Below are 26,972 nucleotides of genomic sequence, written 5' to 3'. Positions count from 1 at the left end.
GGATGTCTGAATATATGAGAAAGAGGCCGAACCAACCAGTCAGTGTAAGGCCATGTTCACACGTTCAGTATTTGGTCAGTATTTTACATCAGTATTATCAGTATTTGTAAGCCAAAATCAGGAGTAGAACAATCAAACTAAGGCCGTTTCACACGTCCGTATACCGGTACCGGAGATATCCGTGTCCTGTGTGCCCGAGTGTGTCACACGTGTAGCAACCGTGTGCCGCATCAGGATCACACGGACCAGTGCCGGGAAATCAGCGCTACAGTTAACGCTGTTCCCAAGTGCCGGGTGCTGCCTTCATCATGGTTCCCTGGCAGTTCTGTGATCAGCATCAGCAGGGACATTGATGAGGGTAGTAGTAGTCTGCTCCCGGTGTCCACCTGTGTAAAAATAATAATAATAATTTATAATAATAATAATTTTTATTTATATAGCACCAACATATTCCGCAGCACTTTACAATTAAGCGGGGACATGTACAGACAATAAATTCAATACAAGTTTAGAAAGTTTAAACAGTTACATCAGGAGTGAGGACTGAATAATATTTAGGAGGGAACAGGGGAAAGTTAGTTTACTGAGTAGTAGAGGTGGTAGACTTGTTTAAAGAGATGGGTTTTTAAAGCACGCTTGAAGACATGGGGGCTAGGCATCAGTCGGGTCATCTGGGGTAGAGCATTCCAGAGAATTGGTGCAGCACGAGAGAAGTCTTGGAGACGGAGGTGCGAGGTTCGGATTATGGGGAATGTTAGTCTTAGGTCATTTGTAGAATGGAGGGCACGTGTAGGACAATAGACTGAGATGAGAGAGGAGATATAAGGTGGTGCAGAACTGTGGAGAGCTTTGTGGGTGAGAGCAATGAGTTTATATTGGACCCTGTAGCAAATGGGTAACCAGTGTAATGACTGGCACAAGATGGAGGCATCGATGAAGCGGCTGGACAGAAATACGACCCTCGCTGCCGCATTCAGGATGGATTGGAGAGGAGAAAGTTTGGTAAGAAGGAGTCCGATCAGAAGAGAGTTGCAGTAGTCCAGACGAGAGTGAATAAGAGCGATAGTAAGAGTTTTAGCACTTTCCAAGGTGAGAAAAAGTCGGATTCTGGAGATGTTTTTAAGATGCAGGTGACAAGAGTGGGTGAGTGATCGGATATAGGGAGTAAAGGAAAGGTTAGTGTTGAATATAATCTCAAAGCAGCGGGCGTGCTGCTGGGAGTTATGGTTGAACCCTCCAAGGTAATTTCGATGTTAGGTAGAGTTAGGTTAGTATAGGGGAGAAATACAAGAAGTTGAGTTTTGGAGAGATTCAGTTTAAGATAGAGGGTGGACATGATGTTAGAAACAGCAGACAAACAATCCTTGGTATTTTGTATTAGGGTAGGGGTGATGTCAGGGGAAGAGGTATATAATTGGATGTCATCAGCATAGAGATGATACTGGAACCCAAATCTGCTGATTGTTTGTCCAATAGGGGCAGTGTATAGAGAGAAGAGGAGGGGGCCTAGGACTGAGCTCTGCGGAACCCCGATAGTAAGGGGATGAGGAGGGGAAGAGGAGCCGGCAAAAGATACAGTGAAGGAGCGGTCAGAGAGGTAGGAGGAGAACCAGGAGAGAACGGTGTCCTTGAGGCCTATAGAGCGGAGCATAGTGCGGAGGATCTGGTGATCCACAGTTTCAAATGCGGCAGAGAGATCCAGGAGAATCAGCAGTGATCAGTGACCTTTGTATTTAGCTGTTAATAGATCATTAGAGACTTTAGTGAGGGCAGTTTCAGTGGAGTGTAAGGAGCGGAAACCAGATTGTAGAGGGTCGAGGAGAGAGTTATCTGACAGATAGCAGATTAGACGGGAGTGGACCAAGCGTTCCAGGAGTTTAGAGATGAATGGCAGATTAGAGAAGAATAAAATAATAAAATCAATATACTCACCTGTCCGGAGATGTCCCACGCTGTAACCATGCGACCGCTGAAGCCGAGGAGCCGGGAAGAATAAGCTGCCCTCAGTGAGTGACAGGACACCGCTCCTGAGCTGCTGCTCCGGTGCGGCTCATTCTCCCCGGCTCCTCAGCTTCAGCGGTCGCATGTATTACAGCGGGGGGCATCTCTGGACAGGTGAGTATATTAATTTTATTATTTTATTCTTATTTTTACACAGGTGGACACCGGGAGCAGACTACCACTACCCTCATCATTGTCCCTGCTGGTGCTGATCGCAGTGCCGGCAGGGAACCATGATGAGGGCAGCGTTCAGCATCCGGCGCTTGGGAACAGAGCTAACTGTACACTGATTCCCAGGCGCCGGTACATGTCATATGACTGGCATCTGTGTGCGGTACGTGTTTAATCGGACCCATAGACTTGAATGGGTCCGTGTGAACCGTGCTGTAATCCAAAAACGGACATGTCAGCATGTGGAGCACACGAACACGCAGTCCGTGAAAACACACTGACATGTGTGCAGATGAATGGGTCTGCGTGTGTCAGTGTCTCCGGTACGTGTGGAAACCGTCACCACTCGTACCGGAGATACTGACATGTGAAAGAGCCCTAAAAGTATAATAGAAACACGTCAAAACTTCTGTATTTATCAACCACTCCTGTTTTTTTCTTACAAATACTGATGTAAAATACTGACAAAATACTGAATGGGTGAATGTGGCCTTAGTAGATGGAAGTGTGTGACATGTCTAGACGGGAGCACCCAATTATCACATATGTGTCCCTGTGATAAATACGGCACGGCTTCTTCCGGCATTATGAGTCCCGGGACTCTCACAGATCCCTACAATCATGCGCTCTCGAGAAATCTGCTTACAATAATTGGGGCTGAGTAACATTACCTGCAGAGTCCGGTTGTGGTGGTGAAAATATAATAAGGGGCCGGTGTCCCTTTCCCTTTATCTTTAAGGTCACAGCAATAGAAAGTTATGGAGATCCCAGCAATATGTCAATTATTTTCTGAAAAAAAGAGCAAGAGAGCTTTAACTATTGGGCAAAGTTCACATCCAGTATTTTGAAAGCAGAAAAATCAGAAAAGTTTTTCCCAAGGAATGCACGTCACTAAGCGTGTGTTTTTTTTCATTGCTTTAGGGACATTTTTTTCCTGACACAGTTTCGAAGAGTTTTTTTCAGTGCTTTTTTAACATTTTTTTTACAGCCTTTTGACTTAACAATGTCATGTTTGGAGAGCATTACACGAGGAATATGTCAGAGAAGTGGCATGTAATTTCTTTTTTTCTGCAGCGAGTTTTTCAAAACCTTGTTAGATAAAAAAAGAGCCAAATCCTCAATGTATAAACAGCAAAGTGGATTTCATGTTGAATCATATAGTAAGAATATTCAAAGAGCATTTAAAGTTTTGTCTTACAAACACTTTGGAGCAGATCTGCTTCAAAATCCTCGTTCAAAAAACTGTTGGTGAACTTAGTGTTAGATAAATCCTCGACAATATCCATCATCAAACACGCAGCGCTGCGCTTACAGAGTATTGCTGGGTGCAAACTCCAATAGAAGACACGAGGAAGACATAGAGTAGAGTAGGGAATGGAAAAAAGTGTGAAAATAGTGTTGTCGCTGTAACATACCTTGTGGCGTTCTTGCATAGTGTACTATCCCCCACTATGCAAGATCGCAAACTTGATCATCAGTCCAGTCTGCTAGCCATGCCTCCATGCTGTCTGTTTGTCTCTGTTCTGGCTGCTTAGGGCGGAGCCCGATTACTTCCTGCTTCTTGTAGCTGCTGTGGGCACACCCCTGATGCGTCCTCAGCCTATTGCTGTCCATCTTTGGATATTTAAACCAGCTCCACTCTGGAGCTGATGCCTGAGCATCTCGTTCCTTCAAAGGGCTTCTGGCTGCTGAAGTGCCAGGTCCTGTGTGAATTATCTCCTAGCCTGTTGTCTGTCCGCCTTCCTGGAGGCTGTATTTCCAGGCCAGTCTGAACACGCTCCTAGCCTGTTCATTCCGCCTTCTAGGTGCCGCATACCTAGATCTGTTATCTGTGTTTTCTTGCCTGTCTGTCCGCCTTCCTGGAGGCTGTATTTCCAGGCCAGTCTGAACACGCTCCTAGCCTGTTCGTCCCGCTCCAGGCAGTCTCGCTCTGTTCTGCCTTTGCTCACCGCTCCAGGCGGTCTCGCTCTGCTCTGCCTTTGCTCACCGCTCCAGGCGGTCTCTCTCTGCTCTGCCTTGGCTCACCGCTCCAGGCGGTCTCGCTCTGCTCTGCCTTTGCTCACCCCTCCAGGCGGTCTCGCTCTGCTCTGCCTTTGCTCACTGCTCCAGGCGGTCTCGCTCTGCTCTGCCTTTGCTCACCGCTCCAGGCGGTCTTGCTCTGCTCTGCCTTTGCTCACCGCTCCAGGCGGTCTCGCTCTGCTCTGCCTTTGCTCACCGCTCCAGGAGGTCTCGCTCTGCCTTTGCTCACCGCTTCAGGCGGTCTCGCTCTGCTCTGCCTTTGCTCACCGCTCCAGGCGGTCTCGCTCTGCTCTGCCTTTGCTTACCGCTCCAGGTGGTCTCGCTCTGCTTTGCTCTCGCTCACCACTCCGGCGGTCTCGCCCTGCTCTGCTCTCGCTCACCGCTCCGGCGGCCTCGCTCTGCTCTGCTTGTCTACCGCATCTGCTGTTCTGTTCCTGAGTCCCAGTCTGTATTGGACCTTATCCCATCTGTGCTCCAACCTGCTAGTGCCTCCCTGTCTGCACTCCAGCCGTGCTTGCCAGTACCCCCTGCCTGCATACTAGTCGTGCTTACCAGTGCCCGCCTGCCTGCATACCAGTCATGCCTGCCTATACCCACCAGTCAGTGTGCCAGCCGAACCTGCCTGTTCCTGTATTGCCCGGTGTGGGTCAACAGCCGTGTCCGGGGTCTGACTTGGAGTAGCACCTGGCCCCTCTGCTCGGTTCCTCCCTGGTGCACAGGCGTCGTTAGCCGTCGTGCGACCTTGGTCAGATTGGGCGGATACTTAGTTACGCCCCTCCAGGCACTCTCCGGTTCATGGTCCAGTGGGATCACTAAACACGCACACGCCAGTCAGTCCGGGCGTGTGCATAACAGTCGCTTTGTTATCTTCAGGTGGAGACAAAGTAGAGGGGAAATTAGAAAATAGGAAGGGTGAGAAACTTTTTACAAGTAGAGAGAGCAATCCAGAAAAATGGGGCAGCTCAAGAGAAATCCTGTATACTGTATGTAAAAAGGTAGGGGAAAAAAGAAGCAGAGAGGAAGGTTAGGAGAATATCTGTGAATAGTGGTGGAGATGTAGATCAGGGAAGATTCAGGGAAGAGGAACTGAAGGTAAAACATTTGATTCATACTGTAAATGGATAAAAATTCAGTGGAGAGATGAGGAAAAGGGACAACTACTGGAGAGTAGTGGGGGGATAGTGAGTCCAGTGGCATTATCAACTAGGAGAATCTTTAACAATTCATTTTCATTGGATGAGCATTTTATTATTATTATTACATTTACATATTGTGTTGGGTGATACAATAGCCACTGACTGGTGATCTGGATAATCTATGTGATATTAATATGCTGTTTTCAGCGGGATCTTTTCTTGTTTCTCCTTCTGTAGGTTACACTCCAATCCCAGGATACAATGAAGCAAACTGAGGCTCCAGGAGGTAAATGAAAAACTCAATTATTTTATACATCTATTAGTATATTTAGAAGGGCCGTGATTCTGACTTTAGATAGAAACTTTGTGGCCTTGGCACAAACTAAGTTCCTATAGACAGTTTCTTTTGCATTATCGCTCATGGCGTCCTTCTCTCCTCGCCCTTATAACTAATCGCTAAAAGAGGAAATATAAATAATTATCTGACATAGTTTTCTGATACGATACATCCTTGCTGTTATTAAAAAAATATTGAGGAATAAGCTTCCCCAGTGATCGCCTTGTTCCTTCAGTTTCAGGTCTACAGGAATTTCAGCTATAACAGGTCTCCGTTGTACGGACCCGGGCGACTGGCAACACAGATCCCTACAAATCTATCTGGGATGGAAAGAAGATCCATCGGGTTCATTGAATCTGGACTTTTCTGTGACATCAGATGACTCACATGTGGAAATTGATTTTAAGCGTCAGCAGTTTGCCAGATATTTTCTCTTACATTTCATTTTCATCAAGTTTTTTTCACTGTTTTATTGTTTATGATAAAAGGAGACAGTTTGGATTATGGACGATCTCTGCACTGAACACTCCGCAGTCACAGAGCGATATTTCTATCCGATATTTTTATCGCTCTGGATAAGAAACTCTTAGGACCTGTCACCGGATGGTTTCGGAGACCCCTTTTGCACCATTAAAGGCACCGGTATCTTCGGGACAATTTTATGTTATTTTTATATTTTTCAGAATCAATAAAAAAAACGCACAGTGGACATAAATTTGTAATTTGTCTCTGTAATGTGTGTACTTTATGGCTGGTGTGATATTAAACAACATCTGTAATTCTATCCTTGAAGAAAATGCATTTTGGAAATTGGAGGCTGTTGAAATTGTCCCCAAGATGTCGCTCCAACTTGCATATAAAAACGCTCAGTGCATTGCGAGAGAAAAATCGCATCACACTCGCATCAATGTTATTCAATGAGTCAGGGCTCATCTGCGGGTTTTTTCTCAGCTCTAATAAGAATGAGGAAAAATTGCAGCATGGTGCATATGGCCACGTATATAGGATGGGACTTGCCAGTGCAAGGCTATGGGTGCGAGAAAAAAATCGGACGGCACATGGACCATGAGTGTGCCACCCTATTTTTACGCACACATCTCAAAGGAAATCCGAGATTTCATCAGCTAAGTACAATAAAATCACAGCCAGAACCATCAGAATAGATAGATACAGTACAGACCAAAAGTTTGGACACACCTTCTCATTTAAAGATTTTTCTGTATTTTCATGAGTAAGAAAATTGTACATTCACACTGAAGGCATCAAAACTATGAATTAACACATGTGGAATTATATACTTAACAAAAAAGTGTGAAACAACTGAAAATATGTCTTATATTCTAGGTTCTTCAAAGTAGCCACCTTTTGCTTTGATAAAAATATATCTCATACCCTACCATCATTATATATAAATGTAAAGCAAAGTTGCATATTAAATATAGGGTACTTAGTGAACTATTTTTGATCAAAAAAAGTATACAAGCCGTCCCACCAGCTAGTTAGTATATATGTAGCTTACCACGGGCCTAGGTGGTCTGAAGTTGGGACCCGGTCCTATTTGTCTACCCTTTTATATGCATTACTTCAACTTTGATATACAGTAAGATTTTTAATATAGACAGTGTAGGTACCGTCCCAATTTAGGTTCACCTTGCCGCTGGTGGGACTGCTTGTATAATTTTTTTGATCAAAAATAGTTCACTAAGTACCCTATATTTAATATGCAACTTTGCTTTACATTTATATATAATGATGGTAGGGTATGAGATATATTTTTGTCTTTTATAGGTTTTGCTTCTTTTTGCTAGTGTGAACATGCTCCTATTTCTTGCATGTGTACCATCTTAGACCTCAGTTCACATTGCTTGGTTTTTTACCTTTTGCTTTGATGACTGCTTTGCACACTCTTGACATTCTCTTGATGAGCTTCAAGAGGTAGTCACCGGAAATGGTCTTCCAACAATCTTGAAGGAGTTCCCAGAGATGCTTAGCACTTGTTGGCCCTTTTGCTTTCACTCTGGTGTCCAGCTCACCCCAAACCATCTCGATTGGGTTCAGGTCTGGTGACTGTGGAGGCCAGGTCATCTGGCGTAGCACCCCATCACTCTCCTTCTTGGTCAAATAGCCCTTACACAGCCTGGAGGTGTGTTTGGGGTCATTGTCCTGTTGAAAAATAAATGATGGTCCAACTAAACGCAAACCGGATGGAATAGCATGCCGCTGCAAGATGCTGTGGTAGCCATGCTGGTTCAGTATGCCTTCAATTTTGAATAAATCCCCAACAGTGTCACCAGCAAAGCAACCCCACACCATCACACCTCCTCCTCCATGCTTCACGGTGGGAACCAGGCATGTAGAGTCCATCTGTTCACCTTTTCTGCGTCGCACAAAAACACGGTGGTTGGAACCAAAGATCTCAAATTTGGACTCATCAGACCAAAGCACAGATTTCCACTGGTCTAATGTCCATTCCTTGTGTTCTTTAGCCCAAACAAGTCTCTTCTGCTTGTTGCCTGTCCTTAGCAGTGGTTTCCTAGCAGCTATTTTACCATGAAGGCCTGCTGCACAAAGTCTCCTCTTAACAGTTGTTGTAGAGATGTGTCTGCTGCTAGAACTCTGTGTGGCATTGACCTGGTCTCTAATCTGAGCTGCTGTTAACCTGCGATTTCTGAGGCTGGTGACTCGGATAAACTTATCCTCAGAAGCAGAGGTGACTCTTGGTCTTCCTTTCCTGGGGCAGTTCTCATGTGAGCCAGTTTCTTTGTAGCACTTGATGGTTTTTGCAACTGCACTAGGGGACGCTTTCAAAGTTTGCCCAATTTTTCGGACTGACTGACCTTCATTTCTTAAAGTAATGATGGCCACTCGTTTTTCTTTACTTAGCTGCTTTTTTCTTGCCATAATACAAATTCTAACAGTCTATTCAGTAGGACTATCAGCTGTGTATCCACCAGACTTCTGCACAACACAATTGATGGTCCCAACCCCATTTATAAGGCAAGAAATCCCACTTATTAAACCTGACAGGGCACACCTGTGAAGTGAAAACCATTTCCGGTGACTACCTCTTGAAGCTCATCAAGAGAATGCCAAGAGTGTGCAAAGCAGTCATCAAAGCAAAAGGTGGCTACTTTGAAGAACCTAGAATATAAGACATATTTTCAGTTGTTTCACACTTTTTTGTTAAGTATATAATTCCACATGTGTTAATTCAGAGTTTTGATGCCTTCAGTGTTAATGTACAATTTTCAAAGTCATGAAAATACAGAAAAATCTTTAAATGAGAAGGTGTGTCCAAACTTTTGGTCTGTACTGTATATAGAATAGATAGATAGATGTGCTGTAGCTATTTAATGTCACAAGTTCCCTACATGTAATAAACTAGCACCCTTTAGTGTGGCACTAAAGGGTGTTTAGCCTTGTTTAATCTAATAAATAAATCATTAAAAAAATGAAGTGGGGGTCCACCCTATTTTTGATATCCAGCCAAGGTAAAGTAGGCAGTTTCAGGCTTATATTATTAGGCTGGGAAGGTCCTTGGTTATTGGGCCTTTCCCAGCCTACAATTTGGCGCATCACACACTTTGCCCTGGTGCGGGGGCAATCGGGGAATTGGTATTTGGGGTTGATGGCAAAAATCCCAGCTGCCATCAACTCCTGGGTTTAGTAATTGAGAGGTGTCTATCAGACACCCCCAATACTAACCCGTTAATAAAAAATAAAAACACACACAGAAAAAAAAACACTTTATTTGAATAAAGACTCCCCCACACTATCCCTCGTTCATCACTTTATTGAAAAAAATAAAAAAAAAAACCTTGCCGGTCTTCAGTAATCCACCGAATTCTAAGTAGTCCAGAAAAGGAACCTGAAAGACATAAAAAAAACAGAAATAAAAACAAGAGACAGTCCCTTGTTTACCAGTTTATTGCCCTAAATGTTCCCACAAAGCTCCATCATAGTCCATGTTCCTCGATTCTGTCTTATCAATAAAGTGACGGCTATTCACAGGCGCTGGGTACTGACGTCAACGCTCATCATTATCTGGGAGTCAAAGATGCACCCAGGCATCTTCCCCATGCTGTTCCCATTCAATTTTAGCGGTTTTCCTGCACCTCCTCAGCCCTCCTGTTAGGGTCTTCCAGAAAATTGGTCAAGTTTTTCATTGACGTACATTATACTTGGCATTTGAGTCCGACCGTCCGACTAGCTCAATACGAGTACCGTGCACTCGAGCAGTTTAGTGCTCAATTGTCAGTAATAAACACCTCTCCATTACTAACACCAGGGCTTGATTCCAGATGTGATTTTTGACAAATCAAAGCTGATAACCCCAACTATCCTTAATCCTACTGCCACGGCACCAGGACAATTGGAAAGAGCCAGGCAAAGCACCAGAATTGGTGCATCTAATGTACTGCGTCACTTCTGGGGCGGCTGCAGGCTGGTATTTTTAGGCTAGGAAGCGCCCAATAACCAGGAACCTTCCCAGCCTGATAATATCAGCTCACAGCTATCTGCTTTACCTTTGCTGGTTATCAAAAATAAGGAGGGCCCCACGTCATTTTTAAAATTATTTATTAGGTTAAACAAGGCTATACACCCTTTAGTGCCACATGAATTGCATTAAAGGGCGCGAGTTTATTATATGTAGGAGGATTTTGGAATTATATATCTACAATATAGCTGTCTATTCTATTTATCTGTTCTGAGGGGTCTGGCTTTGAATATGCCGTACTTGGCTGATGAAATTTCCTGGTTCCTTTTGAGATGTGTGCGAGAAAAAAAAGGACGGCATATGCATGGTCCGTGTGCCATTCATTTTTTTTTTCTTGTACCCATTAACTTGCATCGGAGAGTCTTCTCCTATACACGCGGCCATACGCAGCATGCTGCAATTTTTTCCTCAGCCCAAATACAGTTGAGGAAGAACTTGCAGATGAGCACTGCCTCATTGAATAACGTTGGTGCGAGTGCAATGCGATTTTCTTTCTCGCATTTCACTCGTACAATTTATATGCAATTGGGAGCGAGGCCATGAGGGTCACTTTGATTTCCAGATGATAAAGTACCGAGCGTCCAGGAATAAGCTGCTTCCCAGTTACAGCTGATGTCATCGCACTTCTGATTTTCAACTGGCCACAAACTACACAACAAACTTCTGTTTTGGGGATTCTAAGCCAACACTGGCAGATCCAACCAAGCTGCCGAGATGAAAGGGTCGTTAGCGGGGCTGCTGCTGGTATATAGCGCCATATCCCTCCCTGCAACAGGTATACGGCGCCGCGTGCTGCACAGATCCGCACTGTCGCTGCATTGTATCTCTTATAGCTACTTTCTTGGTAACATAATATGTGACTTGCTTTGTTACATAGTTAAATGTTACGACTTTATTATCAATATTATTATAGATACTGTAAATATTGATGCATCGTCTTCTGCACACCGGTGCCCCCTATAGGACACTGTAGCGTGAACATTAATGATAATTCTACAATTTTTAGTATTTGTGAATATTTCCTTTCATTTAGATTGCTACTATGAGATGGTTATATGGAGTTTTATGTTGGTGTCTATTGTTTTTTGCAGGTTACGTCATGCAGGAGATTTCACTCTGCAGCTGCGGAGATGATGAGAAAGGAAATGTTACATTTCAATATGTTTTTGCATTCAATCACCAGTATATACTGGGATATAACAGCAGTGAAAATATGTTTTTGCCTTATCAATCCATTGAGGAAATGAAGGCGGTAGTGAGAAAGTTTACTACAGAATTCAACACTAATCCTGACATGTTAAATTATGTGAAAAATGAGGAGAAAAGGTGCAAAAACGAAATAAAGACATTCTGGAGCGAAACAGTGGAAAGACGCGGTGAGTACAGACATCCACCAAGAATCCATACAAGAATATAACTACTATAATACTGCCCCCTATGTACAAGAATATAACTACTATAATACTGCTCCTATAAACAAGAATATAACTACTATAATACTGCTCCTATGTACAAGACTATAACTACTATAATACTGCTCCTATGTACAAGACTATAACTACTATAATACTGCTCCCTATGTACAGGAATATAACTACTATAATACTGCCCCCTATGTGCAAGAATATAACTACTGTAATACTGCTCCTATGTACAAGACTATAACTACTATAATACTGCCCCCTATGTATAAGACTATAACTACTATAATACTGCTCCTATGTACAAGAATATAACTACTATAATACTGCATCCTATGTACAAGAATATAACTACTATAATACTGCCCCCTATGTACAAGAATATAACTACTATAATACTGCTCCTATGTTACAAGAATATAACTACTATAATACTGCCCCTATGTACAAGAATATAACTACTATAATACTGCTCCTTATGTACAAGAATATAACTACTATAATACTGCCCCCTATGTACAATAATATAACTATTATAATACTGCCCCCTATGTACAAGAATATAACTACTATAATACTGGCCCTATGTACAAGGATATAACTACTATAATACTGCCCCCTATGTACAAGAATATAACTACTATAATACTGCCCCTATATACAAGAATATAACTACTATAATACTGCCCCCTATGTACAAGAATATAACTACTATAATACTGCCCCCTATATACAAGAATATAACTACTATAATACTGCCCTCTATGTAGAAGCTTATAGCTACTATAATACTGCTCCTATGTACAAGAATATAACTGCTATAATACTGCTCCTCTGTACAGGAATATATCTACTATAATACTGCTCCTATGTACAAGAATATAACTACTATAATACTGCTCCTATGTACAAGAAATATAACTGCTATAATACTGCTCCTCTGTACAGGAACATATCTACTTTAATACTGCCCCCTATGTACAAGAATATAACTACTATAATACTGTCCCTATGTACAAGAATATAACTACTATAATACTGCTCCTATGTACAAGAATATAGCTACTATAATACTGCCCCTATGTACAAGAATATAACTGCTATAATACTGCTCCTCTGTACAAGAATATAACTACTATAATACTGCCACTATGTACAAGACTATAACTACTATAATACTGCTCCTATGTACAAGAAAATAACTACTATAATACTGCTCCCTATGTACAGGAATATAACTACTATAATACTGCCCCCTATGTGCAAGAATATAACTACTATAATACTGCTCCTATGTACAAGACTATAACTACTATAATACTGCTCCTATGTACAAGACTATAACTACTATAATACTGCCCCCTATGTACAAGAATATAACTATTATAATACTGCTCCTATGTACAAGAATATAACTACTATAATACTGCCTCCTATGTACAAGAATATAACTACTATAATACTGCCCCCTATGTACAAGAATATAACTACTATAATACTGCTCCTATGTTACAAGAATATAACTACTATAATACTGCCCCTATGTACAAGAATATAACTACTATAATACTGCTCCTTATGTACAAGAATATAACTACTATAATACTGCCCCCTATGTACAAGAATATAACTACTATAATACTGCTCCTATGTACAAGAATATAACTACTATAATACTGGCCCTATGTACAAGCTTATAGCTACTATAATACTGCTCCTATGTACAAGAATATAACTGCTATAATACTGCTCCTCTGTACAGGAATATATCTACTATAATACTGCTCCTATGTACAAGAATATAACTACTATAATACTGCTACTATGTACAAGAAATATAACTGCTATAATACTGCTCCTCTGTACAGGAACATATCTACTTTAATACTGCCCCCTATGTACAAGAATATAACTACTATAATACTGTCCCTATGTACAAGAATATAACTACTATAATACTGCTCCTATGTACAAGAATATAGCTACTATAATACTGCCCCTATGTACAAGAATATAACTGCTATAATACTGCTCCTCTGTACAAGAATTTAACTACTATAATACTGCCACTATGTACAAGAATATAACTACTCTAATACTGCTCCTATGTACAAGAACATATCTACTATAATACTGCTCCTATGTACAAGAATATATCTACTATAATACTGCTCCCTATGTACAAGAATATAACTACTATAATACTGCCCCTATGTACAAGAATATAACTACCATAATGCTGCAAGTATGTACAAGAATATAACTATTATAATACTGCCCCTATGTACAATAATTTAATTACTATAATACTGCCCTATGTACAAGAATATAACTGCTATAATACTGCTCCCTATATACAAGAATATAACTACTATAATACTGCCCTATGTACAAGAATATAACTACTATAATACTGCTCCCTATATACAAGAATATAACTACTATAATACTGCTCCTATGTACAAAGAATATAACTACTATAATACTGCTCCTATGTACAAGAATATAACTACTATAATACTGCTCCTATGTACAAGAATATAATTACTATAATACTGCCTCCTATGTACAAGAATATAACTACTATAATGCTGCCCCTATGTACAAGAATATAACTACTATAATACTGCCCTATGTACAAGAATATAACTGCTATAATACTGCTCCCTATATACAAGAATATAACTACTATAATACTGCTCCCTATGTACAAGAATATAACTACCATAATGCTGCCCGTATGTACAAGAATATAACTATTATAATACTGCCTCTATGTACAATAATATAATTACTATAATACTGCCATATGTACAAGAATATAACTACTGTAATACTGCTCCTATGTACAAGAATATAACTACTATAATACTGCCTCCTATGTAGAAGAATATGACTACTATAATGCAGCCCCCTATGTACAAGAATATAACTACTATAATACTGCCCTATGTACAAGAATATAACTACTATAATACTGCTCCCTATATACAAGAATATAACTACTATAATACTGCTCCTATGTACAAAGAATATAACTACTATAATACTGCTCCTATGTACAAGAATATAACTACTATAATACTGCTACTATGTACAAGAATATAACTACTATAATACTGCTCCCTATGTACAAGAATATAACTACTATAATACTGCCCCCTATGTACAAGAATATAACTACTATAATACTGCTACTATGTACAAGAATATAACTACTATAATACTGCTCCCTATGTACAAGAATATAACTACTATAATACTGCCCTCTATGTACAAGCTTATAGCTACTATAATACTGCTCCTATGTACAAGAATATAACTACTATAATACTGCTCCTATGTACAAGAATATAACTGCTATAATACTGCTCCTCTGTACAGGAATATATCTACTATAATACTGCTCCTATGTACAAGAATATAACAACTATAATACTGCCCCTATATACAAGAATATAACTACTATAATACTGCCCCCTATGTACAAGAATATAACTACTATAATACTGCCCCCTATATACAAGAATATAACTACTATAATACTGCCCTCTATGTACAAGCTTATAGCTACTATAATACTGCTCCTATGTACAAGAATATAACTGCTATAATACTGCTCCTCTGTACAGGAATATATCTACTATAATACTGCTCCTATGTACAAGAATATAACTACTATAATACTGCTCCTATGTACAAGAAATATAACTGCTATAATACTGCTCCTATGTACAAGAATATAACTACTGTAATACTGCTCCTATGTACAAGAATATAACTGCTATAATACTGCCTCCTATGTACAAGAATATAACTACTATAATGCTGCCCCCTATGTACAAGAATATAACTACTATAATACTGCCCTATGTACAAGAAAATAACTACTATCATACTGCTCCCTATGTACAGGAATATAACTACTATAATACTGCCCCCTATGTACAAAGAATATAACTACTATAATACTGCTCCTCTGTACAAGACTATAACTACTATAATACTGCTCCCTATGTACAAGAATATACCTACTATAATACTGCCTCCTATGTACAAGAATATAACTACTATAATACTGCCCCCTATGTACAAGAATATAACTACTATAATACTGCCCCCTATGTACAAGAATATATCTACTATAATACAGCCCCTATGTACATAAATATAACTACTGTAATACTTCTATGTACAAGAATATAACTACTATAATACTGCTCCTATAAACAAGAATATAACTACTTTAATACTGCCCCTATGTACAAGAATATAACTACTATAATACTGCTCCTATGTACAAGATTATAACTACTATAATACTGCCCCTATGTATAAGAATATAACTACTATAATACTGCTCCTATGTACAGGAATATAACTACTATAATACTGTCCCCTATGTACAAGAATATAACTACTATAATACTGCCCCCTATGTACAAGAATATAACTACTATAATGATCTTTTTATTTAAAACTGACAACCAAATATTACAGAATAATTACATTAAAATCACAAAATAATAAATATTAAAGAAAATAAATGCTGTGTTGTTACATCACCTACACAATAATATTAGATAACATTGATAAATCCCGCTACATGAATGTTCCTCCAGTTCACATTACCTGAGTTAATCTTTATATCTTTCTTATACACTGTCTTAAGACTTTCCAGGATCTTATACCTGACAGTATCACAGGACAGGACCTCCTTATTGATGAGCAGGCAGCAAAGTGCACACCACAGATGATAGATGGTCACCACATATATTACATACAGGGGGCTTCGGCTATACACCCTGAGCTCAGGCTGGAAGTCTCCGTGCAGCAGTTGACCATATGACTGTCCCACCAGGTGCGGTAACTTTAGGGACAAGGACACACACTCCCATACCTGCATACTAAAAGGACACTCTAGCAGCAGATGTTCCATGGTCTCCTGTGTATGGGGACACTCTTCCCTAGGACAGGATCTGTCTGATACATTCCTGCACTTTAGGTTATCTCTGACGTACATCTTACCATGGAGCACCAGCCACGCCACGTATCTCATATGAGGGGGAACTCTGGGATCTAGTACATTTTTTGCAGCCTGTTTTACATCTAGACTTGGGGCGCCCCTCAATTGAACATGGACACTAAAGTGAGATGACAGTACGTTCTTATACAACTCCTTCCTACAGAGCTGCCTGACGTCCTCATACAGGATCCTCCATCTAATAACCTTACTTATTACATGGACACCATACCAAGAAACATTATTCTTTAGTCGGCCTGAGATTCTCTTGATGGGGTCCCCTACCGACCACACGGACACAAACTGCTGGATCTGGCTCTTAAACAAACAAGACCATGGCGTCTTCTCTGAATTCTTACAAAAAGAGAAATTCTTCATAAGAAACATGAGATTAAAGAAGAGCTCAGGACAGGGCATGGAGAGACCACCCTTCTTATGGGGGGGATAGACAATGTTTCTCCTGACCACATTCACTCTATTACCACACAAGAAGTGAAAGAAGACATTGGTAAGTCTGGGGAGTAACACATCGGGCACCGGGAACACCACACTGATGTAGAGGAAGAGCGGGAGCAGGAAGGTCTTCAGCAGGCGGACCTTCTCCAGATACGTCAGCTTCCAGGGTCTCCAGCTCTGCACCTTCTGCTCACACACCACCAGCTTCTCCTCCCAGTTCACCTTCCCATCATCTACAGCTCCAAACACTACTCCCAAAATCTTTATCTGACCCTGAACTATTCTGAAGGGCACAGAGAAGACATCACTGTCACCCCCCAACCACAAAGCCTCGCTCTTCTCCATGTTCACAGAGGAGTTAGACACATTGGAGAAGGCTGTGATCTCCTGCTGTAGAGCCGCACAGTCATCTCTAAACGACACCACCACCGACACGTCATCCGCATAGGCGCAGAGAAGACATCACTGTCACCCCCCCAACCACAACGCCTCGCTCTTCTCCATGTTCACAGAGGAGTTAGACACATTGGAGAAGGCTGTGATCTCCTGCTGTAGAGCAGCACAGTCATCTCTAAACGACACCACCACCGACACGTCATCCGCATAGGCGCAGAACTTTACATCCTCCACTGTACTCTGCAGGCGACACCTCAGCCCTGTGAAACCTCTATGATCCTGCACTTCTCTGAGGAAAGGATCCAGACTAAAGACATACAACAATGGGCTGAGAGGACAGCCCTGCCTCACCCCTGACATGATCCTGAAGGGCTCGGCCAAGTGACTATTAATCAGCGGCAGGCTTACAGCCTCCTTATACAGAACCTGCAGCCACTGCACAAACCGCACCGGGAGGCCATAGTGTAACAACACCTGGTACAGGTAGTCATGATGGACTCTATCAAAGGCTTTACACTGGTCTAAGCCCACAATATACGCCCCCACATTGTGCTGCTTAATGTACGTCACAGCTTCCCTCACCAGCAGCAATGAGTCCTCTATCGTCCGACCCTTCACACCACACGTCTGGTTGGCGATGATCAGCTCACCCGCCACCTCACTCAGCTGATAATACAAGATCTTGGCCAGGATTTTATAGTCAGTGTTTAGCAAAGACAGTGGACGCCAGTTCTTTATATCTTTTAGATTTCCCTTCTTTGCTAAGAGAACCAGAACAGATCTATACTGGGACTGTAGGAGCAATCATTATAAACCTGCACCAGGTCTGGAGCCAACAAGTCCCTGAACTCTTTGTAAAACTCGCTGGTCAGGCCGTCCAGCCCTGGGCTCTTGTTGGCCTTTAAGGAGTCAATGCTCCTCTTCACCTCATCCTCAGTTATGGGATCGGCCATACTATCTGCTTGCACCAAGTCTAACGTTGGTAGGGACACCCACCTTCAGATAGGCTTTAATGGCATCCGTATCAATATGAGCCCCTTTATACAGATCTCTATAATAATCCCCAATGATCCTGTGGACTTTCTCCGGCTCTGACTGCTCCACCCCATTCTCATCTAACAAGCCAGTGATCAGCTTCTTACTAACCCTGTTCTTACAAGCAATAAAGGGATCTGGGTTATGGACGCCCCAACTATCAAACTGTCCCTCCGCCTTGAGAGACTTGAGGCGATCGTACTGCAGCTCCCTCATCCGCTGCTTTATATGGCTGACGCTCCGTCCGTCCACCTCCTCACCACCATTCATCCTGCTGTATAGCTGGCTGAGGTGCAGTCTCAGGGCTGTGTATCTCATATAATCCATATTACTACGTCTCCTGGCTGCTCGTATAATAAACTGCTTGATGTCACTCTTCATGATCTCCCACCACTCGGCTGTGTCATCACACATACATTGGGTGGTCCTACGTTCATTATAGAATGTGGTGAAGGCCTCTCTGAACCTTGGATCTTGGACTACAGAGCTGTTCACCTTCCAGTACTCCTTTCCACAGACCACAGCTTGGGCCAGATCCAGCGTCACACTCACCATACAATGGTCCGAATACTCCAGGGGGCTGATCCTGTACTGAGAGCATCTCACCTCCCTCTTTATATACACCCGGTCTATCCTACTGGCATTACCACCCTTATGGTAAGTGTACGTCTTACTGGTATGATGAGACCCATATGGGTCTACTAGGTGGGCCTGCTGGACTATATTATTAAGGAACGTCTCATCATATCTTAGTTGCTTATGACTGCTGGATCTGTCCACATTACAGGACACATTATTAAAGTCCCCACACAATATAAATACTTTAGATGTAAAGCAATATGGTTTCATGTGATCAAATAGTTCCCTCCGCTCTTTCCTGGTCTGCGGAGCATAAATGTTTATCGCTCTATAATGGATGGAGTCCAATGTAAAGTCCAGCATCAGACAGCGACCCGGAGAGATCTCCAGGACTCTGTCCACCTGGACATTCATTTTATTAAAGAGGACCCCCACATCGTCATTTCTCTCCAGACTGAAGGACCAGTATGACGGCCCAAGTCTCCAGTCTCTCTTGGCTGCATACACATGAGCATTACACTTCAGATACGTCTCCTGCAAGAAGAAGACGTCAGCTCTCTCGTCAGACAAACGCTGGTAAATCGCCTGCCGCCGGCTCGCAGTCCTCACACTGTTCACATTAATGGAGCTTATTCTCAGCCGCATCCTGATCACTTAGACTTTTTGGTCTTCTTCCTCCTTCCACTGCTGTCACCTGTAGTGCCCCATCTCTTTGTGGACACGGGAGGGTCAGGATCCCCCTCATCAGAGACTTTTTCAAGGACGCATGAAGGACTTTTCTCCATTTGTGACTCTTCATCTTGGTGTTCTCCCAGCACATTGTAACGTCCAGGACTTATCGCCAGCACTGGAGGCTCAGAGGTTTTCTGTACTGTTGTGACTTTTCTGGTGGGATCCACAGATGCATTTTTTCTTTTTACGGTCACAAAGGCTTCCCCATCCACACTGGACAGTGCAGGCAGACTAACTGCTTCCACAGATGTACTGGGCTGATGCTTGGCTGGTTTGGTGACAGGCTTTCTGGACACCTAAGGCCTCTCTTTAACAACTGGCATTTTAGGCCCTACTTTAGTGGCTGATCGAAGCTTGGGTCTTATTATATTGGCTGATGGCAGTTTAGGTCTTTCTTTAGTGGCTGGTGGGCCTTTAGGTGGTTCTTCAGTGGCTGGTGGTCCTAGTAGTGCAGAATCTGTTAATACATGAGACTCTGGAGCAGGTTCACTGATACTGTGATTTCTATCCTCATCCATACCGGCTTCTGGGACATCAGAACCTCTGGTGACATCTTCCTGAATAACTTCTGAGGAGGCCTGGCCATTATATTTATTGTGTTCTGCATGCCGGCAATCCCGGAACGTATGCCCTGGTTCTGAGCACAGATTACAGATGACGGGTCCTGTGCATTTGTCCTTTGTATGACCTGACTGTCCACATAATGAGCATGTGATACGAGAGCAGTTTATGGCGAGATGCCGGCCCCCACATCTATGGCACAGACGTGGCTGACCAGGGTAGTAGCATATCCCCCTCTCTGAGCCCAGGTGGAAGGACTGCGGCAGGTGTCTGGTCACACCGCTCTCTTGTATCAGCTGGATTTTCACTGTATATCCTCCATTCCATATCTGCTCCTCATCATAGATCTTGTCGGGATGACTTCTCACTATGCACTGCCAGTTCAGCCAGTGCTGCAGATCCGCCAGTGCCACCACCTCAGACTGGAACAGGACAGTGGCCGTTATCTCCTGCGGCTTAGACAGCTGGATACAATGCAGATGATCCCAGATCTTATCTTCTCTGGTGTCATTATAGATGTTCCAGAACAAATCCAGATCGCACTGGAGCTTAAAGCTGATGTCATAGATCCTGCTGGATGGGATACGGATCAGAGCGTAGACCTCAGACGCATTGAACTTCATGAACTCTTTCAGGAGAACTTTCCCAATGTAAATTCTGGATGGGATGTTCTCCTCTGGTCCTGTGTATTTTATCCTGACTGCGTTTCTTCTCTGAGGTGGGGGGTTCACTGGTCTGGTGACATTAGAGAACAGTCTCCTGAACTGATGGTCAGCAGATGGGACTGTGCCGGAGCTTTCACCAGCCGCAGGTGGATCAGTGCTGGAGCTTTCCCCAGCCACAAGTGGATCAGTGCTGGAGATCTCCACCGCTGCTGGAGGATCACTGCTGGAGATCTCCCTAGCTCCATGATTACTGACACCTGACTGTGCTGCAACAACATCCAGATCTACTACTGATTGTTGCACAGTAATGTCTCTATTCACTGACATGGAGTGTTGAGAGTCCATTACCCCTGCAGTGTGGTCTCCATCCACTGACATACATGACATAGAGTCCATCACCACTGATTGCTGCACAGTATTGTCTCCATTCACTGACATGGATGGCTCAGAGTCCATTATAATATTTGTATTATCTGCTGTAGACAGACATTCACTAGCACCAGTGAGCGGGGTCTCACTCACAGCGCTGAGGGGGGTCTCACTCACAGTATCAGTACAGGGGGCACTTTCTTTCTCACTCTCAGCAGCTGAGCTCACTTCATTGCTGCATAGAGAGGTCACTGCAGTTAACCCCTCGTTTGCTGGCACACTTTCCTCTGCAGCACTTTCTGGTGTCTCAGACCCCTCACATTGTGCCCCTGATATCAGTGCTGCACTTCTCACTGGGCTTCCCTGCTCCACAATGCTGTACACAGTTTTATATTTAATGTCTTTATTCCCTATGAAGCGTTTTCTGCTCACAGTCTGCGCTCTGGATTCTTTTTTTTTCTCTTTAGCCCAAGTCTCCTTTCTGGGCGCAGAGTTTAAGCCTTTCTCCAGCTTTTCTTTCCTGATCAGCAGCTCTCGGCTGCAATCATCCAGACACTCGCACTTCATCAGCTTTACCTTAGGATCAGTCTCTTTCTTAATTTCTTCTTTTAGTTTGCTGATTTGCAATTCCAGCTTAAATATACTTTGCCTTGTTACTTTAGCATTTAATCCTCCAACATAACAAGCAGGTTTAGAAGACTCACCAGCCACCATCTCCAGCTTTCCATTACCATCAGGTGCAGGCTGCAGGCCCGACTCCAGACCAGGGGCTTTCCCTGGATCATCAGCCCAGATCCCCTCCACCTGGGTCAGAAGCCATGCCTCCGCCCTGCTGAGAGCTCACAAGCACATGTCTATCCTCTCCTATGGACAAGAATAGAACTACTATAATACTGCCCCCTATATACAAGAATATAACTACTATAATACTGCCCCTATGTACAAGAATATAACTACTATAATACTGCTCCTATGTACAAGAATATAACTACTATAATACTGCTCCTATGTACAAGAATAGAACTACTATAATACTGCCCCTATGTACAAGAATATAACTACTATAATACTGCTCCTATGTACAAGAATATAACTACTATAATACTGCTCCTATGTACAAGAATAGAACTACTATAATACTGCTCCTATATACAAGAATATAACTACTATAATACTGCTCCTATGTACAAGAATATAACTACTATAATACTGCTATAATTGTCATATGTCACTGAAGGTCCTTCCTTCCTTCCAGCATTTGTGAGATATCTCTGCCTTTATGTCTCTGCAGTGAGACCATCTATGGAGGTATTTGCTCCTGAAGGGAATGAGGACAATCTCCCTCTACTAATCTGCTTTGTTTGGGGCTTTTACCCTGAAAACATTAATGTTTCCTGGATTAAAAATAATAAGACTGTGGTTAAGACTGAAAATCAGGCGGTGCAAACCGGGGAATGGACCTACCAGCTTGTATCCCAACTGGATCTGAGGGACTCTCTTCCTGAAGATAATTACACTTGTAAGGTGGAACATCAAAGCCTACGTGAGCCCATAAGGAAAACTTGGAGTAAGTATGAGACAAACATCTCGGCGCCACCGGGAGCTCAATGCTGCATCGTCCAGACCTTCTTCTAGTCTATTTTTGTGTTTTCATCCCATCTTCTTCATGTGGGAAACATGCAGGATCTACTGCTGGAATTTTTCTGCATTAACATCTTACCTTAATTTCCCATTTATAACATCTGATGGAAAACGTGAAGGTCCGAGCAATTTCCCCAGAGAAATGGAGGTGAAAAATTTACTAAGCAAAATGTCGGGATTGCACCAAAAAATGTCACATGTGCTCTAAATATATATATTATTTCTACACTTTTTAGATTTGAGAAGTGTTTAGAAATGGGGACGAGGCTGAGGCCTGTCAATAAAATGTGCCCAGTTAAGGCGCCCCCTTAGTTTAGTGCAAACTATTGTTGTAGAAATGGCAGGAAAAATGAGACGTAAGGAAGAGAAAGTGTCCGACAAGTCTAGAAAAATGAAGCAGCGCAGTCATCACGTCTCACTGGGATAGATTTTGGCAGCTGATTATTGTTCTTCTTCTTGTAGCTTTTTCATATATTCGTCAAGAAGCATTGAGGGCTTATTTTTGTGTGGGGCGAGTTGTAGTTTTGATTGACTCTATTCATTTTACCATATAATATCTTGAAAAACGGGGAAAGAAATTCCAAGTGTGGTGAAATGGTGAAACCCAATCCCCGCAGTTCTGCCATTATTTGGGGGGTTTATTATGCGTTAAAATTACCCGGTAACGTGATTCTCCAGTTCAGTAGGATTGTGGCAAAAACAAATTTAGTCTTTTTGCCTATAGTATTTGCTGCAATACCATAATATTGCGGTATATAGTAAAAATCACAGTTTATTATGAAGCTTCTCTGGCCGAGCTTCATGGGAGAACTAGAGGGCAGTGACGGGGACCTTCAGCAGGTACCAACCAGCGCCCAGCGATCACGTTGCGAGGAGCCATCGGGAGCCTCGTAAGACTTTTTTTTATCACAGACCAGATCTGAACGTGAATAATTCCTTATGTCGGATGATTCGACATATTGGAAGTCTGTGGGTGCGCAGAAAAAATGTATCTCATACGGATCATCGTAATAAAATAGGTTTTGTAACAGGTACAAGGCAATTTTTAACAGAGGAAACTGCACTTGTTCTGGTAAATGTTCATAACTGAGGATGCAAAACTATGCTGCCATACGGATTACTTATAGAACATCTTATGGAAGGAAATTGTCAGATTTTTTATTGATAAAAATCAGATCATTTTTTATACACTCATGTGAACCCGAACCCGGCCTTAAAGACAGATGGCGGCTGTATAACACAGCCGTCACCCACAGAGTATGGAGTGACCTCAAAGTACTATTTGCTCAGGGATTAAAGTGGGTTCCCAGCCAAGGAAAATTATTTTTAAAAGGGCTGTAATGTCTGTGAGGACCCTGCGGGATCTTTTGTTCGGCCTCGGTTCTTTGCTCTATCTTGTATTTTTTTCTCTATTTTCTCTTATTTTATGGTAATAATATGTTAATCGTAGTGATGTTATATGAATGTGTACAGAATCCTGATCATTCTGTGAATCTTTAAGTCTTCAGGATCTTGTAAGGCCTCATCCAGACTCCGTGATTTTTCTCATACGCAAAAAAAAAAACAGTTTGACTTTCATCAGAGTTTTTGCCATCGGTGTTTGATCGTCGTCCGTTCATCACAACTGTTTTTTTTTGCGTACAAGAAGTTTTCTGACCCTTCTCCTATCAATCATGAGAACCAGACGGCACATTGGAGGCTTCTGAGGGGAGTCGGATCTTTTTCACAGACCCATAAACTTGTATTGAGGAGTTTGATTTGTGACTTTGTGACTTGGTCCACAAGTAAACTCCGAATTATCGTTCACATAGACAGATGGAGCTTGTACCAGGAATACCGACGTGTGAATGAGCCCTTATGTTCCAGAACATTTTTCCGCGTCTCTCACTCATTATTTCTTATCATACAGAAGCCGGTTTGACCTCCATTCAGATCATTAAGATCAGCGTTTCCTCTGTGATCTTTGCGCTGGGACTGATCGCCGTGATATCAGGATTTCTGTGGTGGAAGAACGCCAAGAGGAGCGGTAAGAGCATGAGGACACGGACAAGAAAATCATTAAAGGGGTTTCCTGACTGCAATTTTTTTTAACTAAAGCAAACTATTCTCCCCTCACCCTCCCCAGGTCCAGCACTGAGTCTCTGCTGCTGCACCAGGTGTCTGTTACTGTCTGCAGCGCTGACGTCGCATCCACAGCACAGCAGCCAATCAACGAGGTCGGCGGGTCTGAGCTGATTATACTGTTTACTTGGCCACAGAAGCTGAGCTCAGTGATTGTCTGCAGCGCTGTTGATATGCATCCAAGTAAAGGAGAGCAGGAACATTGGTGGAGATTCAGCACTGGACCTGGGGAGGGTGAGTAAGGCAACATTTTTTTAATTTTTACAACATCTTGAAAACAGAAAAGCCCTTTGGCTATTGTCTCATAAAGTGACTGTTCTCCGATTACATCGTCATTTGTGGGGTAAACAAGCGGATCTCTGACAGCGGCAATTAAATAGCGTGATTTGCGGTGCGTGGAGACATAAGGGAATCAATGGGTTGTAATGGCAGCTAAGTTCCTGTTGTCGGTCTCCTCCTTGGTTCTCTTGTGAATCCCCGCCTGTGGGTAGACTCCATAGCAGTATATCATTTTCTTTATACCCTGCAATATCTTAGTATTGCAGTATATAGTAAAAGTGATCAAATAATCACAAGTTCAAGTCAGGGACTAAAAAATAAAAAATAGATATTTTTAAAAATATAAAACAAATTAAAAAATATAAAAGTTTAAATCCTCCCCCTTTTCCTATTTAGAAAGTAAATGAATAATAAAAAAAAAACTTATTTGGGTATCACGTCGAATCAATCAAGATATAAAATGATTTAAACAATATTTTAAACACCCAAAAAAGAGTAAATAGCAAGAAAAATAGATCAAGACATTGAACGCCAAAATGGTGTCTCAGAAAATAGCGACATAACCCTGTTTTTATTTTACAAATTTCTGAATTTTATTGACTATTAAAAGCTCTGACTTAGAGGACAGCAGGACTCCTAAGCTCTGACACACAGGACAGCAGGACTCCTAAGCTCTGACTCACAGGACAGCAGGACTCCTAAGCTCTGACACGCAGGACAGTAGGACTCCTAAGCTCTGACACACAGGAAAGCAGGACTCCTAAGCTCTGACTCACAGGACAGCAGGACTCCTAAGCTCTGACACACAGGACAGTAGGACTCCTAAGCTCTGACACACAGGAAAGCAGGACTCCTAAGCTCTGACACACAGGACAGCAGGACTCCTAAGCTCTGACACACAGAACAGCAGGACTCCTAATCTCTGACACACAGGACAGCAGGACTCCTAAGCTCTGACACACAGGACAGTAGGACTCCTAAGCTCTGACACACAGGACAGCAGGACTCCTAAGCTCTGACTCACAGGACAGCAGGACTCCTAAGCTCTGACACACAGGACAGTAGGACTCCTAAGCTCTGACACACAGGAAAGCAGGACTCCTAAGCTCTGACTCACAGGACAGCAGGACTCCTAAGCTCTGACACACAGGACAGTAGGACTCCTAAGCTCTGACACACAGGAAAGCAGGACTCCTAAGCTCTGACACACAGGACAGCAGGACTCCTAAGCTCTGACACACAGAACAGCAGGACTCCTAATCTCTGACACACAGGACAGCAGGACTCCTAAGCTCTGACACACAGGACAGTAGGACTCCTAAGCTCTGACACACAGGAAAGCAGGACTCCTAAGCTCTGACACACAGGACAGCAGGACTCCTAAGCTCTGACACACAGAACAGCAGGACTCCTAATCTCTGACACACAGGACAGCAGGACTCCTAAACTCTGACACACAGGACAGCAGGACTCCTAAGCTCTGACACACAGAACAGCAGGACTCCTAATCTCTGACACACAGGACAGCAGGA

General features: G+C 42.5%; 2 protein-coding genes across 5 annotated transcripts in view; both read left to right on the top strand.

Moving 5' to 3' along the window:
- Positions 1–6,448, top strand: part of LOC141153318 (HLA class II histocompatibility antigen, DM beta chain-like) — a 35,687-nt gene extending 29,239 nt beyond the window's left edge. The window contains exons 5-6 of the mRNA XM_073638036.1: positions 5,565–5,613; positions 5,900–6,448. Of these exons, the coding sequence (XP_073494137.1) occupies positions 5,565–5,602 (38 nt within the window). The 3' untranslated portion in view covers positions 5,603–5,613; positions 5,900–6,448. The remainder of the gene's footprint in view (positions 1–5,564; positions 5,614–5,899) is intronic.
- Positions 6,449–10,742: 4,294 nt separating this feature from the next.
- LOC141155198 (HLA class II histocompatibility antigen, DM beta chain-like) overlaps positions 10,743–26,972 on the top strand; it is a 488,746-nt gene continuing 472,516 nt past the window's right edge. For 2 of the 4 annotated variants that reach the window (XR_012247521.1, XM_073641935.1), the window contains exons 1-4: positions 10,748–10,937; positions 11,254–11,538; positions 22,691–22,966; positions 24,950–25,066. Coding sequence is in view for 3 of the 4 variants with exons in the window: in XM_073641935.1 (XP_073498036.1) it covers positions 10,877–10,937; positions 11,254–11,538; positions 22,691–22,966; positions 24,950–25,066 (739 nt within the window). In the remaining variant the exon portion in view is untranslated. Of the gene's footprint in view, positions 10,938–11,253; positions 11,539–22,690; positions 22,967–24,949; positions 25,067–25,165; positions 25,296–26,972 lie in introns of those variants that run through there. The other 2 variants (XM_073641933.1, XM_073641934.1) reach the window with 2 other exon arrangements.

Source organism: Phyllobates terribilis, unplaced genomic scaffold (genome assembly GCF_046119375.1).
Source record: "Phyllobates terribilis strain yellow unplaced genomic scaffold, ASM4611937v1 Scaffold_7__3_contigs__length_470593459, whole genome shotgun sequence".
Taxonomy (NCBI): Eukaryota; Metazoa; Chordata; class Amphibia; order Anura; family Dendrobatidae; genus Phyllobates; species Phyllobates terribilis.
Note: the sequence above shows the minus strand (reverse complement) of the source record. Positions and strands in the feature narration are given on the sequence as shown.